At 41.3% G+C, this 16,152-nt stretch overlaps 2 protein-coding genes across 3 annotated transcripts in view; both read right to left on the reverse strand.

The window, feature by feature from the left end:
- Window positions 1–2,959, reverse strand: part of LOC125966678 (protein kinase C-binding protein NELL1) — a 98,063-nt gene extending 95,104 nt beyond the window's left edge. The window contains exon 1 of the mRNA XM_049717061.1: window positions 2,451–2,959. The gene's annotated coding sequence lies outside the window, so the exon portion shown is untranslated. The remainder of the gene's footprint in view (window positions 1–2,450) is intronic.
- A 93-nt stretch (window positions 2,960–3,052) lies between these two features.
- On the reverse strand, window positions 3,053–15,741 carry slc6a5 (solute carrier family 6 member 5). 2 transcript variants are annotated; one of them, XM_068650443.1, is made up of 16 exons: window positions 15,601–15,741; window positions 14,495–14,902; window positions 13,749–13,899; window positions 13,122–13,253; window positions 12,844–13,017; window positions 11,661–11,811; window positions 11,013–11,145; window positions 10,733–10,867; window positions 10,556–10,659; window positions 10,292–10,416; window positions 10,098–10,210; window positions 9,050–9,181; window positions 8,876–8,975; window positions 7,638–7,738; window positions 6,667–6,834; window positions 3,053–6,026 (listed from the first exon to the last, which is right to left on the reverse strand). In XM_068650443.1, exons 1-16 carry the CDS (start codon window positions 15,601–15,603, stop codon window positions 5,874–5,876), a joined length of 2,283 nt encoding a protein of 760 aa, XP_068506544.1. In that variant the 5' UTR covers window positions 15,604–15,741; the 3' UTR covers window positions 3,053–5,873. The 2 variants fall into 2 exon arrangements, with proteins under 2 accessions (XP_068506544.1, XP_049573026.1); XM_049717069.2 differs by lacking the exon at window positions 15,601–15,741 and having other exon boundaries at window positions 14,495–15,577.
- Between the last annotated feature and the right edge of the window lie 411 nt (window positions 15,742–16,152).

Consider the following 16,152-nt stretch of genomic DNA (forward strand, 5'->3'; position numbering starts at 1 on the left):
ATTTGCTGTGTGAAAGCATGAAAGCGTGATGGCCCATCTGGACCCGGGACAAATCAAAGCGCCATAACTCGGCAGGCAGATGTTGCCTTCTATTCACTTTTGTGCTGACGCGGACATACGGTTGATTTGGCTAAAATGGCGAAGTGAAAGAAATCTTCTCAACCGGTTTGAAATATGCAAAATCTAAAACCTGCCAAACATAACAACGAGGTCATTATTTTCCTCATTCAGAGATAACCGGATGATATTGAAAAGGTGTATGAGAAGGATAAGGACAATAAGCAAGAACCTTGACTTTTGTTTATCGGAGAGTTTCGGTTCAAAATTCAACAGCCCCCATTAGTTCTCCACGTGTAAATCAACTCGATCGAACAAGCCATCGGATAAATGCCCCGGCTCACGTGTTTCCTCCTCAAAGGCAAGGTCATTGATTACTCCAGCTCTGTTGTTCCTGCTCATTGCCAGACCACAATAAACAGCCACTAATTCTTTGGACCGGGACACACACCTCTGTGAGGCCCCGGGCCACGGGGAATTGGAAATTGGATGTTATCGCTCTCAGTCCTGGCACACAATGTGACAAAAGAGGGCTTTCGCTGTGCTCCCACCATAAAGCCAAGTGATAAAGCGGCCATTGAGATGTGTCGACAGCCGATTAACTGCAATGAGTCCTCATTAATGTAATCTGCAACTATTTACCCGTTAAAAAAGAAAAAACGACAAGCTGTGCTATTCATTTATTTATGCGCATAGAAAACTCCGTGTGTGTACAATTGCACGGACACAAAGCTCTTTAATAAAACTGAATTTGGAAAAATAAGTTGGAATTATCAAATAAAATAAGTCCTAACTATTTGGTTTCACAGGATTTGGGTGGGCACCGGTTAATCCTCACAACAATTAATGATAACCACAATGGAAACGGCTTAAAATAGTAATGAAGCTTCAAATTTGCTTCATGAAACAGTTGTATTTTTTTTACACCTCTAGATGGCACTGACTGGTAACAAATGTTATAATTTCACACCACTTTATGAAGTTATAGACGCAAAAAGGTATCTATTAAACATGCTAGATAAGAAGTCGAATCCAGTAGTTGGTGTGGTGTTTATTTTCCTTTCACAAATTAAGCCGTGTTTTGCTTTGGATGATTAACTTAATAGCCTGCAAGTGAAGCAAAGCCAATATTATCTTATAGCAGGTTTCCAAGAGTTTTCTGCCATGGAGCACATGATCAAGCTGCCTCGGGGAATAAAATTTCTCAATAAAAGGACTGTGTTAGAAAAAGACTTCCTCTTCCTCATCGCGTATATCTTATTTATTAGCCAGGATTCACGCTACTACTTTCCTTCCAAACAAGTAACACTAGAAAAACTTTTTTTTTTTTTTTCATGGTGCTCCATTGAGAGTCACTACAAAGACCAAGGCTAAACTATTGAAATGTTTCAAACAAAAAACAAGTCAATTACCATCATTTCTCAGTCATACTAACTGATCAGCTGAGATTGCTGCAAAATCTTTTTTTTTTTTTCTCACAGCTATCGCCAAATCTAATTTATTTATTTATTTATTTATACAGCATTGGAACGGATACCTGTGCCGTTACCACAGAAACCCATGCAGCTGGATCAGTACAGAGGACTAATGTGTGAATCTGAGCACTTGCAAATGACACTATGGAGCATTGTGATCTGATTTTGTATTTGCTTGGAGAGCAAAAAAAAAGGTATCTTTACCAGTGTAACCTAATCAACACACTGTTTCACTTTTATTTGTGTTCTCACAATTTTCTAGAACTTGTGATGTCTTGCTGAGACTGTGAAATTTGATGAATATTTCAGGACTTGCAGATGGTTGTCTATGTACAATATGTTTTCTAAAAGGAGCAGGCTGGAAGAACTAAGAAAAAAAATCATTGCACTGTTTGAGTCAAGTGTAAAATGAGCAGTTTCAATAATATGGGGGTTGATAGTCTGAAAACACAACCAGTATTGAAGTTAATGTAGAAAAAGCATTTTATCATCACCAGTTGGCGCTAAAAAAAAAATAGATTATTTGAAACTGATGGGCTGCAGAATTATTGCAAGTGAACAGGTCAAAGATTTAAGTTTCCTGTATCATTGCTGACCCCTAGCGGTCAAAGGTCTCCCCTTAATATCATGCACACCTGGGGATGAGCAAATTAAATGATAAAAGGGGCACCATTTTTTTATTTTTATTTATTTTATTTTTTTATCAGGACTCCTGTGGGACAAAGAAGACCTATTAGTGACCAAAATGCTAATTTTAATAAAGACAAAATAATTGCAAATAGTGCACCAATGTACAGAAGAGCATAATAAGTGTCTAATGAAATTAAATTTTCAAATACACATAGAAAATATCAAATGCTCAACTACACAGGTAATCACACACCTCATTCAAATGAACAAATGAATAGGCTGACTCACCTGTATGACGCACGTCACTCTGAAAGGAGTCCATGTTGACAGCTCCTGGTTTCATTAAGCCATCATGGCCACGTCCATGTTGTTGGATGGACGCACATTTGCTGAATCCTCATGCAATGTAAATTAACTTTTAACTGCGGTGGGATCGGGCATCGGGGTAATTTGGGGATCGCCGTTGTACTTTGGCACTTTTGAGATCACTTGTTGCACCTATGACACACTCTTCTTCACCATTCCAGCCGCAGTGTTAGAGACGCTGGTGAGCGATGTCTGCCCCCTTTCGGTTAACACTGGTATTACATCTTGCAAAGGCTCAGAAAATTAAGTGTGGCCTATCCCAAGGAACTGAATTTTCCTATCATAAACTGGTTCAGATTATCAATGAGAGCAGCACAGACTTGATGTAAATTTGTTTGACATAAAAATCCGAGCATTGAGCAACAATCGGGCACATTGCATCGTTTCATCTTTTATATCTTTGATCATAACTTTCCAGAATGTGTTGTTTTCATCCAGTCGCGAAGCCTTTAGATGTGCCGTTTCGTGACAGCTTGAAAACCAGCTCGTCTTTATTCCACTCGGCATGGTTCAAAACAAGCAGATAGGCAAGAAAGAAAATAACGTTTATTGATCATAGGTATACATTTCATGGTATAATAGCGATATATATTATTGGCAAAGATACTATTATTCAATTGCATTTTTATACATAAATACAAAATTGGAGGTAGGGCCTCAAAGATTGATGACGAGTGGAAAATAAATGCATTTCACATATATATATATTATATTCTTTTTATATCTTACACCAATTCTAAAACATATATATTTTTATATATATATATATCTACTCTATATCTAAATCAAATGACGTCATGTTGGAGGCACATATCTATATCCATAGGCAGCTGTGCCTCACAAAAGATCCCACAAAAATGTATGACATTACTCAAGTAATTAGAAATTTAACCTATGACGTCATAGGTCACACAGTAAGCGTGCCAAATTGACACATAGACATAATAACAATACCATATGAGACAGACAATAAGCTTTTCTGTGGTGATCACACTACACTGTACTAGTCCAAGACATCTATAAGGCCAATGGTTACCTGAAGATGTTTTGTAACGTATTGGCAAACACCAAGATATACTGCATGGAACATGTATGGCAGTAGCTAAACCTTCTACACACAAATCTCATAACCCTTTTTTTTTTACATTTTTTCCCCCTTTGGTTGACTTGCAGGCAAAGTTATTCAAGTCATTAATGAATAAGTTTTGTTCCTCTGATAAGTTCTGTCTGAACAGAAAGCTCATGCATTGACATACACATATTGAGTGAGTCACAATATATGGACATTGATTTGAGCAACACAAAGTGCACATGCAAGCTTGTCATATTTCATGAAGCTATATGGATTTAGCGCTTTTTTTCCTCCCTCTTAAAATAAAAGTAGAGATATTACTGTTGCCCTATAACCCATTATAATACAGCTCAGGGCAGACCAGACTTTTTTTTTTTTTTTACATCCCCATCATCATCTTTAAACTTTTGGAAAGGGGAGTGGGAAACCTGCAAATTTTTTCCTCGCCTACTGCCCTGCAAACATCTGATTTATAAAGTTCAGTCAAAACTAACAGGGGAACGTTACGGGAGGACTCAAGCGAAACACACAAGCGCCCAATAAAAGCAACAATCAGGCTAGCATCATTTTACAATCTCACTAGAATTTTTTTCTAAGTTCATCTAAGTTAGGCATGGCTTCGAGAATCCCATTTTTTTTTTTACATCTCTGAGCAACTGTTATTGCGGAACCCATCTGAGAACTTTCAATTAAACGTGCAGCCTCTCAAATGCTGGAGCCTCACGGGTTGGCTCGCAGCCCACCATTTTGTTGCTTTTAAAAAGACTACAAAGCGAGCTACATGTATATTATTATATGGTACATTTACATCAAGACTTTATAGCTTATAATTTGCTGCACTTGCCAGTAGCCAAAACACGCTTGGCAATCAGACTGGAATTTTACATTTGAATAGTGTTTCTTTTGCTTTATCTCTGTGGAACTATTCAGAAAGCACTCTCGTGAGAGTGTTTTTCCGTAGAGCATAACAATACAGTTTCATTCATTTGATGGAATTGTGGAAACCTGAGACCCTGTTTTCAAGCGGACATACAGAAGAAGCATTCTCCTGAAATGGCAAAGAGGTCTCCGGAGCTATCTCATATAAACACATCCAAGAAGTGAGAAAGAAGCCTTTTTGTGTTTTCTCGCCTTGCCACATCAAACATCTGCGCCAAGCGTTGTGGGGCGTGACACACACATATACACAAAACCGACACAATACAAAAACAACACGCGCACATTCAATCTGTCGTTCTCTCTCTCCTCCGCTACAGATTTATAGTCAGGTATATGCACATTTTTAAATATGTAAATCTATATATCTCATTATTTTCGTGGGTGAGCCTATTAAAACGCACACTGTGATGTTTTCACAAATGGCTAATAAATTCACAACACACACAAGAGCCTAACTGCGATAAATACACTAAATAGATACACGGAGTGACTATCAGGCTGAGTTTTAGCGCTTCAAAAAGGTTAAATGGCTTCTTCATCGTGAACTAAAGGGCAGATTGACATGATTTACATATACAGGGTTAAGATAAATACAATATGGTGTAGTTGAGGACGGGGAAAAAGAAGAGACCCTCACAAAGAGTCCCTGGGGGGTCACGGACAAATATCACCCCAAGCAAGCATCTATAAGACAGCGGAGTCATCCGAGGCCAAAGTGTATCAAATGAAATGCATTGACGGCTTTACACGGACCAAGGAGGCACGAATTTCTGATTTTCTATTCTCCACTTTCTATTATGCGGAACAGTACAAGGAAGTAGAAAGTCCAACTAAAGGACAATGTTGCTTTTGTAAATACCGAGGAGCAGCCATGATCATTGTACTGCCACTAGATTCATAGGAACATATTTTCTCACCATCTGTCACGAGTTTTCCTGCTTGTGCTGAGACTTTTTTTTTTTTTTTGCACATAAATATGGTTGTAAATACACACACACAGACACATGACTCCATCGGGAGCAGCGAAAGTATTGCAGATTGCAGCTCCGTCCATTCATGACGATAGGTCACAAAGTCTCCCACGTTGGAAGGTTGCGGTGAAATTGCCAGTCATCATGAGTGGGAGGCAATGATGGACTTTCGGCTGAGCACAAAGCAGCAGCGGTGGTGGTGGTGGAGATGATTCCACCTGGGAGGCCCTCCTCCCTGAGAGAAGAGTGAGTAGGGGAAAGGAGGAGGAACATGAGGAAGACAAAGGGAGAGGGCGGTGAAACACTATAGTGGGGGAGCTTCTTCTGACACCCAAGGTTAGAGCTCTTCAGGGGCTGCTGTTACTAGAAAGAACTGAGCTGGAAGTCCGTAGGGGGCAGCTTGAGGCCGAGAGAGCTGGTCCCCAGCGGGTCCATCATGTTCTTGTAGCGTTCCCCGCGATGCTTCATCAGGAAGGGACCCCAGTCGGGTTGAGGGGAGCAAACCAGCTTGAGACGCTGTAGCAGGACAGACAGAGGTCGCTGCGTTATTGCTCGTTCTGGTTTGGGTGAATTTGCATCCCAATTATGCTGAGTTAAATTATGGAGAAAAATTGAGAAACTCTCCGGGGGGGAGAGATTTTTAGCAGCCTTTCAAAAGCTACCATGAAATCTGCGTTTGTGTCTCAACAAAAAAAATGTTTGTGCTTGTATTTCCAGGAACCTACATTACTGAGATGTTTTTAACAGGTCCAAATAAAAAATAAATCAGCCGGCTGCAGCAGGCTGCCAGGAAATTGGACCACTCCACACCTGACCTCAAATGCAAGTCAAAAAATCCATTTTAAAATCTTGCTGCTGCTCTATAAATCTCCAAATGGTCTCGGACTAAAAAAAGAACCCGAATAAAATGCTCTTCGGGTTACCTGGGGAAGGGTCTATGTTGTTGAAAATGTGTATTTAAAAACACTTTTTGTAAGAACAGTTTTGTAGCGACTGTGGGAAGAGAGATTGTGAGAGAACATGGAATTAAATATTCAACAGTAATTAAATGTGCCCTTTAAACAAACAAAAGAAAAAAGTGAATACTCAGCTGCCGGTGTGTTTTCCTCCGCTGATGATTGCTGATTTGCCAACAGCGCCTGACTAAAATGATTACCTCAATTAAGGTGCCTGGAGCGAGGTACATCTTGATGACAAACATGATGGGGATCCAGATGACGGAACAGATAACCATTAGCCAGCCCATCACCATAGACCAGGTGGGGTAGGTGTAGTCCTCGTATGTCATAACGCTCCACTGAGAAAGACTCAGAATCAAGATGCCCTGCGTGGATCAACGTATTGACAAAGTGATGATGTCATTCGGCTCAATATAAGAAAAATGTGCTGTAAAGAATAAAATAAGTATAAACAGCGATGGAATTGGGGAAGTCGTGGAAATGGGGGGAAAGGGAACAAAGACAGAAATAAATGAATCGATGAGCTTCCCGAGAGAACGGGACTTCTCGTGAGACCACCAGCCGGCCGACTGTGGCTCCATTTGTCATCGTCAGCCCTGCTTCTGTGCCGCGGCCATTTTCAGCACAATGACTAATATATATTCTGTCTCGTGGCCAATATTGAAAGGAAGGCAAGCTCTGCGGGTTGGACACACTCTGCCGGGTAGCATGCCATCGCACACATTATTGTTATTTTTCAAAATGACATTTTTTTTTTTAAGAGAGGGGAAAAATGCATATGTGTGTCCAAACGTTTCCCAAAGGTGCAAAATAACCGTAGCATATTAATCAATGGGCAAATCAGAAAGGGAAATGGACTTCAAATTAATACACATTTGTGAAAAAAACAAAGTGGAACATAATTGATAGATAAACAGATCATTTGTTTCCAGTACTCGGGCTTATATGTAAGCGCTGGACAATCTGGAAATAATTGTGAGGCCATTTTCAATAATCTTGTCAGCCTACTTTAAAAACTTTTTGGAAAAACAGTTCAGACTTTGTGACATGATAGCAATCGTAAAAGAAGTCATTTTGCATTCTAGCGTTACAGGGAAATTGGAATTTGAAAGGCAATAAAATGGCCACTTTTAAACTCAGCGTGTGTGTGTGTGCATGTGTGTTTCACCGTCAGAATGGTTGGTGTCACAAAGGCCCAGCATAGTCTCCAGAAGCGATTGGGCTGAAAACCAATCATCATTTCAATATCCTCGCAAAACCTTTGAAGCCCTGCAGAAGGAATGAGGGGGTGGAGGGTAAATGAAATAAGAGTAGATATTGCATAAAGTCACCAAACCGGGGTTTTAAAACTCTCTTAAAGGAGATGCCAAATTCCAATTCCTGAAGAAGGAGGAGGGAGCAGGTGGCTTCATTCCTCATCCCCGTCTGATAAATGACATTGAGTGGCATCAAGAGGCAGTCGGTGTGACGGCGTGCTACCTGATGGCCAGCCAAACTGAAGCTGGAGGGGAACAATTTCATCTCCACGCGTTGCTTGGCTTCTACAACAGTGACACCTAGTGGCCAAGACTAGTACAACACTCCTCAAAGACCCTTCAGTCACTAAATTGGTGTTTGATGAGACGTTTTACATTTAATTTTACTTGATTTAACTAGAACCTTAGTTAGGACATTATAAATAACTTGAAATGAGAGAGAGAGACGGAACGCGGGTGTTAAGAATAAAGACAGAAATCAATGAGTGTAAATCGATGCATGGCGAGCAGCCAACCGACTGCGGCTCCTTCATCATTGTCAGCCCTGATTTGGTGCTACAGTGATTTCCCGCATAGATCTGCTGCAAAACGGGCCAACAATGTTAACCCTGTTCAATATTTATCATCTCAAATCCCTGAGCCAAGTCACGAACTCTGCGACTATATCTTAAACAACAATGTAACTGACAAGAAGAGTTTGTAACCTTAATCTGATTAACAGAAATCATTTCTGGTACAGCACATATGAGCAATATGAAAACACTTGAGCAATATTTTGTCTGCAAATTTAAAATGTACTTAAGATGGTAAAATCAGTCTGTGTTTATTATTTTTATATTTTTATACCTTAGTGGGGTCCACCTTTTGAGATCTGACAATCTGTGTGGGGATCACTTTTACACAGGCACAAGCATTGCAATCAATAGAAAACAGACTCCAAAATAGTTTGCACTAAAACAAAATGTCTGTTTTCACTACTTTGTGTATCAAGTTGAGTAACAGTGCCCCAAGAGGTCAAATCTGGTACTGCAGTGCACACAATGTCAATTTTAGCCAGTTTTATTCAACCTTCTAAAAAGGATGACGCAAATGTGAGGAAAAGTAAAAGCTTCGGCGGAAAAGGCTTCAGACCGAGACCTGCTGTACTCACCGTAGAGATAAGAAATCCCCACAAGCTCAAAGATGGCGATAATGACCAAGGAGTAGGAGGCTGCATACGTGTCCACCAACTGCAGCATGTACATGCCATTCTGTCACACACACACAAAATATTATCAAAACTCATAGCCATAACTATTTTTAGCGGATTTGAACCATGTGATACCTCGGTGATCATGGGAAATCCCAAGATGAAAAAGGCGAGGCAGCAAACCAGGGTGAAGATCGGTTTGTGCTTCCTCAAGTACTTGGGGAACTCGTCCGACACGGAGGTCACGATGGTCTCAATGGTTGCAAACTGAGAACGGAAAGAGCAGAGGGGGAGAAGGACGGAAAGAAGATGAATGGACAAACACGACCCAAAAAAAAAGTGGCATCAATCTTTCCACTTCCTCTAGCCTCTCGCCTCGCAAAACTAATTTCCTGTCAACACCGAAAGTCGATTTGAGTCCAAATGCTCTCTCAGCCGCCTAATGAAAGGAACATCTTTTAACCTTCCTGTTGGTTTGTGTGCTGCTACTTCGCTCAACATGCGGCCATGTTGCATCTGGGATTGTTTGCCCTTGATTGATTGTGATCGTGGAAAAAGTTGTTAAATACGATCTTGTAATATAATTAATTTTTGTTCCACGAAAAAAAATCTTGTATTGCTTAGACACAATAGCATTTATTCATTAGCACAACTGAATTGTCTCAAAATGGAAAAAAAATTGCTTTTCATAATTTGACAGTAAAATACAGATTAGCTGCAAACAACCACCGATTAATCACAATATCTTTTTATTATATTAAATGTCTTGGAACTCTGTTTTCCTACCTTCAGTTCTTTGTTTTCCTAATAACACTTAAGGCCGATTTTTTTTTCGCCATTCACACAGACCCCCTTCTGCTATTCGGAGTGTTTCAGAGCACTTCATCCAAAATCTGTCCCAATGGGCAGCATTAATGGACAATTATGTTAATTAGGTCAATGCGTGCGGCAGTAATCACTTTTAAGCTGGTAAAGACTTTAAAGCAGACAGAATGAGACCGCAATGGAGTTGGGACTCGTCTGCCTGTGTTAAGATTCTCTGGCGTTAGCCAAGTGTCTGGGGACACGCTCAGTTGCAGACTTTTTGGGTCACTGAACCCAAAAGAATCAAACACTGTATACTTGGAGAAATCTTCTCACCTCGTCTATCTTATAAGCACACCCGAGCATAGAAATCGGTTACCATGGTATCCAGCCCGAGAGTCAGGAGCATGAGAAAGAAGATGATAGCCCAGAATGGAGACAGGGGAAGTCTGGTCAGAGCTTCTGGGTACACCACGAACGCTATGCCTGGACCTTGGGTGACACAAATGAATTTTTTGTCCCGTTGTGTAACAGTAGCAAGCCAAGATGCTACATGCTAGCTTGCGTTCCTACCTTCATCTGCTACTTTATCAATCGGCACGTCCAACTCATGTGCCATGAAACCAATGACGGAAAAGATGACAAAGCCAGCAAATATGCTGGTGGCACTGTTTGTACATGTCACGATTACCGTGTCCCTGGTGGTCAACAAAAGGAAAGACAACTTAGCTGTTTGTCAAGAGCGGCCATATTTTGAAATAAAGGCTTCCGTTGTCCTAACAAGTGACACTTTCCAAGTCATTTGCCAGAAGCATCGTTTACCTTTTATGTGTTTACCTGTAGCAGTTATTGTGGAATTTATTGTAGGAGGAAAGCGTGATCAGGCCTCCCCAAGCGGCAGATAGTGAGAAGAAGATCTGAGTGGCTGCATCTTTCCACACCTGATGGAGGAGAGACTCCACATTAGAAGCAGAAACTTTCAAGTCACACTTCAAGCCAGACGGCATCACGCACCTTTCCATCCATGAGTTTCTCCCACTTTGGTGTGATGAAGTAGAGGATGCCGTCGGCGGCCCCCGGGAGGGTCACGCCTCGGATTAGCAGGATCACAAGTACCACGTAGGGAAAAGTGGCTGTGAAATACACCACCTTTCAAAAAGAAGTCATGATCAAAATCATAAAGACGCTAAGAAAATCTCTCAGCATTAGGTTGCAGGTTGTATACGTTTGTCCACAAGAGGGCAGCATACTACAACTTGATGGTATTATCTATCTTTAACAACAGCAAAGTTACCTTCCCTGATGATTTGATTCCCTTGGCCAAAGAGGCGTAGACAATAATCCAGGCCAGAAACAGACAGCCTGCCAGAGGCCAGCGGATGTCTCCCGGGTATTCAATTCCTTTGGAGATGTGCAGCACGTTGTACCTGCACGAGGAGCCATCAAACACCAGCAAACAACACTCGACTGTCAATACTGTACACTATGTGTTGCTAAATTGTTAAAAAATATAAAACAATAATTTAAAAAAAACATCACATGCCAATGGTGAACACCAATGGTTAAAAACAAAGGGATGTTTTAGCAAATCTACCTTTGGAAAGATAATGGTAGCCAAAAAAGCAAAATATTAGGAACACCATATAAGGCGTCCGTTCGTCACTATACTGCAAGAGTGTAATCCAAAACTCAGCATAACTATTTTTGAATCTCATTGAGGAAAGACAACTCACGTGCTGTTTTTTTTTTAATTTTTGCTAGAATTTAATTATTTGTTTTTATAAAGGATACAAGAAATTTAAATCTGGACATCCAGTAGGAAGGAAAATGTGATATGTTCACATGAAAGCCTAAAAAACAGCAGCTTTAAAGGATGCATGTCATAAAACATACATTTGCATAGATTGGATTTTTTTTCTCACCAGCTAGAAGCTTCACTCACTTGAAGTACTCCTCACTCGGGCTGACATATGTCTTTCCACCTTCCACGGCCATGTTTAATAACTTGCTCAAGTTTCCAACAGTGTTGGCAGACAGACAAAAAGAAGAGTTCTTGATTGTGGTGAAGTTTTTGTCCCGCAAGATGCACGAGTCTGTTCAAAGGAGAAACCGCATGTTTAATTAAAAAAAATACTTATATTAGTTTTTCCCAACTTTTATTGATCAAAAGAATATGCAAAAAAAGTCACAAAAAGTACCAATGAGAATAGAAATATTCAACTGAGCACACTACAAAGAAAATACGTGCAAATGTTAAAAATGAAATAATAATAAAAAAAGGAATCAGCACGTTACCCGAGCGTTTCAACAGCACTAATTAGTGCTTCACTAACAACACGCCCCCATATTTATCTTTCTCCTCAACACTTTTGTTGTGACGTCACACTCCAAATGCTGTTTAACAACACGTTGTTATCAGAGAAATTTCTCAAAATTAGAAAAAAAAACATCACAAAATGTGTCTGTTAGAAAAACATTAACATCATAAAGGGCACTTATTAAAAAGGCTACAATATTTAATTCCGACGTTTTTATAGAAAGGGTGCTAGAGCACGTAGTTCTGCTAACAGCCAGCAGGGGTCAGTAGTGCGCACACTGCAGCACTGCAGCAGCTCAGTCAGTACAGTAAATATGTCAAGCAAGCAGTTTTTGTGCTGAATTCACACAATCTCAAGAGGCAAATATCACGGCAAATTCGTTAAATTTCGATACAAATTCGATGCGTACTCTTTTCAATCACATGCTTTTGCATTTTACCACATCCAAAACATTATTTCACTTTTATAAACATGCTTTATGAAAGAAAAAAATACATTAGGAACGCTCCAACTGCTAATAGATGTATAAAACATGTTAATATCATATGGTAACGTATAAAATAATACATCAATATCACATCTATAATTTGTGGTCATATTGAGGTTAGTCAATACTCTAAAACTCTCAAATGAAATGCACAGGCTATCAATGTGTTGAATGAAAAGCACCGCATAGACCACAGGTCAGGATTTATTTTCTGCAGGACACCTCAACTAAGATTCGTGACGCATTGCGCATTGTGCACTGCGCGTGCATGTGCGTGCGTGTGTGTAAGCGACCAGTGTGTGAATGTGTGTGTGTCTTACCTAATAGCAGCATGTCTTTGTCCTTACAATCCACCGTGTTCCACGCATTCCTACAGTTAGCCCATGGCAGTGAGCCCTTCAACGAAGCGAACAGGTAGTACAGTGTCCAGCACATAATAATATTATAGTATATGGCTATCAAGACAGATATTATCAACATGGCAATCCCGCAACCTAAAATAAATAAATGAGACGAAATATAGCAATTACTCTTAATGAAAGTGGAGACTGGTGAGGATGGTAAATGCTGTTGCAGTTGATTGCAAGGGTTAGGGTACCTTGTAGTGCCGGGATGCACTTCCACACCGACACGGGGCCCTGGCTGGCAAACTGGCCCAGGGACACTTCCAGCAAAAAGATGGGGATGCCGGCGATCCCCAACATTGTCAGGTAAGGGATCAAAAATGCACCTGGAGGGGACAGATAAAGAGGAGCTACAGAAAATGGCAATAACAGGTAACAGAAAAAGGCAAATATTAAAAAAGAAAAAATAGAAAGAGAGGTACAGGGTACAGAAAAATGCAAAATTAATATGCTAACATTGCAACATAACATTGCAAAAATCACTGCACTGTTACTTCTATTAATAATAATACTTAGAATTTTGCGTCGGAAATTTTCTGAGGTTAAAAAAAATCCGAAAATTTAATTCAGACTGCTACCATTGATTGGTGGTTAAATAAAAGTGGCTACACAAAATGAATATGTCTAAATAATATTTAAAGTGTAGTATCATCACTTTTATAATGTTAATATTTCTTCTATAAACATTTGCGCATCTTATAGGCCTATGGGAGATGTTAGGAATAAACTTTGGTTTCATTTTGAGTGGGAGTGGGGGGAAGCATGCGGGGTGCTCTTTTACTATTTGTTCCATAGAGTGTCAAACTCTCCAGCCCTCTTACCTCCACCGTTCTGGAAAGCAAGATATGGAAACCTCCACACGTTTCCCAGTCCCACTGCATAGCCAACCATGGAGAGAATAAAATCCAGTTTATTGGACCAGTTTCCCCTGGCCTTGTTCTCGTCCCCTTCCTCATCATCATCGCATTCAGCCTGAGAGGAGCAAACGACGAGATAATTTTCCAAATTATTTTAATTTAAAAAAAAAAACGCTCCAGGGCCCAAGATCAGAAGAATATTTGTTTTTCTGAACGAATGAACACATCTGCGGGTTTAAAACACAAACTGTCAATTTGGGCCAAAAAAGATCTATCAAAACATAGTGGATCTCAAATAATATACAAAAAAAGTTTCGCTGAGTGTAGCAAGAGAGAGGGAGGAGAATTAATCCGCAATAGAGTAAATCTCATTATACACCCGCATTGAAAAAAATCTAACTATCGCGAGATCAACAATTCCTCGTAACACGTCACCCAAAAATCGCCGTGCTTTGCAGAAATCTTTGTCCAGTGTTTGAAAAAAAATAATTCCACAACCTCCAAGCATCCTTTACCACACAACATGCGCAATAATACACTCAGATGAATACAATAATCAGTTTTGGGCAATTCTGCAGCAACAGCCTGGAATGCAAGCAAATATTTTGCAGTCATGCACGTGCTTGGTTTTTAAAGTCTGCCAACCGCTAAGACAAAATAGGAGATGCACAAGTTTACATCACGAGTCCGGTTGTTTTTCGCGGACTTACTCGCGTCAGGGAGCCTGCTTGAACTGACATGTTGCCATCTACGCCCATCACGACGGTGGTCTGGCTCAAAGGGGTCCAATTGGGAGCGGTGTTGTTCTGCTCCCCGTGCAAAACTGACGGCTCCTTCCCAAAGGCCGAATTAGCCGTCATCATCGCCGGGACGACAGGTGGGTTGTTTGTGAACGTCCCGTATGCTTTATTGGCGTCCGGTGCTCCCGTTGGTACATTTTCCGGGGGACAAAAACTTTGGCTTTCGTTGCATGGAGGCGGCGGCTTAGGCGCCGGGTGGTTGTGCTGAGGAGTGGCCGGCTGAGGCGGGTTGATTTCGGGTTTGTTTCCTGTTAATCCCGCAGTTCCGTCCGGCTGCTGCGTGGGGATGTGGCCCACCGGTTGTTTGGCCATGTCGTCCTGGAACATGGAAGCGGGGAATGAAGACGACAAAAAAAAAAAAAAGTGTGTCACAAGTGCAGAAAGTGGAAGAATGTCGGGTCCATGCGGCGCATCTCTGCTCGGGGATGGAAAGGGTGGACAAAGTGGCTTTCTGCGACGATTTGGGGACGCATCCTCTATTCACAGCTCACGGTCTGGACCGGCTGTGCATGTGGGGATGCGCGTGTTAGTGGGAGGGGGGTTGCTTTGCTATACCCCCTCTTGTGTCGTTCTGCAGGATTCTTTAATTTTACGGCCCATTTCCCCCTCGTGTCATTCAACCACACACACATACGCGTCCAACATTTTTAATGGGCAATACACAAGCTGCTGCGGGTCTATGCGGCTTCGATCTCGCACGACCACCACCGGCATTACTGCGGCTTGACCCGAGGCGCGCAATTATAAACCCGAAATGTAGCCTATGGGGGTTTCTGGAATAAAAATGAACACTGTAAAAATATAGACAAAAAGTGTTACGACTAAATAGCTAAGCTGTAAAAAGATCACAAAATTATAAAGTAGTTTAAATCAGCAGTGAAGTCCGACCGTATGCTGCATTTCAGCACCACGGACAGCGCAAAGAAAGCACAGCCAAGAGAGTCCAAAGTCAAAAGTGTTCCAAAAGAATACGAAACCGTACGTAAGGAGGGGGAAATGGGATGTGAAATACTTACCATGCCGCGGAGTTCTCCGAACAGGCTCAAAGTGTTGTCCGTGGAAATGACGAGTGGTGTGAGCGAGCTGACTTGCTCGTGTGCGCGCCAAACCGGCGCGTGCACCGATTTTCTTACTCGGGGTCCGTGCGTCAGTGCAGAGCAAGGTGCCCTTGGCGGGACATTTTCGTGATAATAGCACTTTGATAAATCATTTGGCCCTGTGGATTGGGAGTTTTTTTTTTTTTTTTTTTTTTGGGGAAGGGACACGCCACGGCAAGCGGACGGGATGTTCACGTCCACGCGTGTATTTAACGCGTTTGTTACGCACGCAGTTATAATACCTGGACGCCGGGCGCGTGCGTTGTAAGACTTGCGCACTCCACTTAACACGTGTCACTTACACGTACAGATTTGCTCAAGTATACTTTTGCGCGCACACGTGAACGCGCACCCACGCCCACAGCACGTGGTAAAAAAAAAATTCTATTTAAAAACTGACACCTTTTGGGACAACAAATAGTGTGTCAAAACACTCTCACTGGTTTTTGGACACACACTACAGCCCCCCTT

The sequence above is a fragment of the Syngnathus scovelli genome, chromosome 4 (assembly GCF_024217435.2).
Source record: "Syngnathus scovelli strain Florida chromosome 4, RoL_Ssco_1.2, whole genome shotgun sequence".
In the NCBI taxonomy this organism is placed as follows: Eukaryota; Metazoa; Chordata; class Actinopteri; order Syngnathiformes; family Syngnathidae; genus Syngnathus; species Syngnathus scovelli.

What these genes read in the sequence shown, in the direction of transcription:
- slc6a5 (XM_049717069.2), bottom strand. Translation starts at nt 14,911, where the DNA reads ATGTTCCAGGACGACATGGCCAAACAACCGGTGGGCCACATCCCCACG. An exon ending in TGCTTTCCAGAACGGTGGAG is followed by an intron (nt 13,254 to 13,748) that starts GTAAGAGGGCTG and finishes TGTCCCCTCCAG; the next exon opens with GTGCATTTTTGATCCCTTAC. An exon ending in AGAAACTCATGGATGGAAAG is followed by an intron (nt 10,660 to 10,732) that starts GTGCGTGATGCC and finishes CTCCTCCATCAG; the next exon opens with GTGTGGAAAGATGCAGCCAC.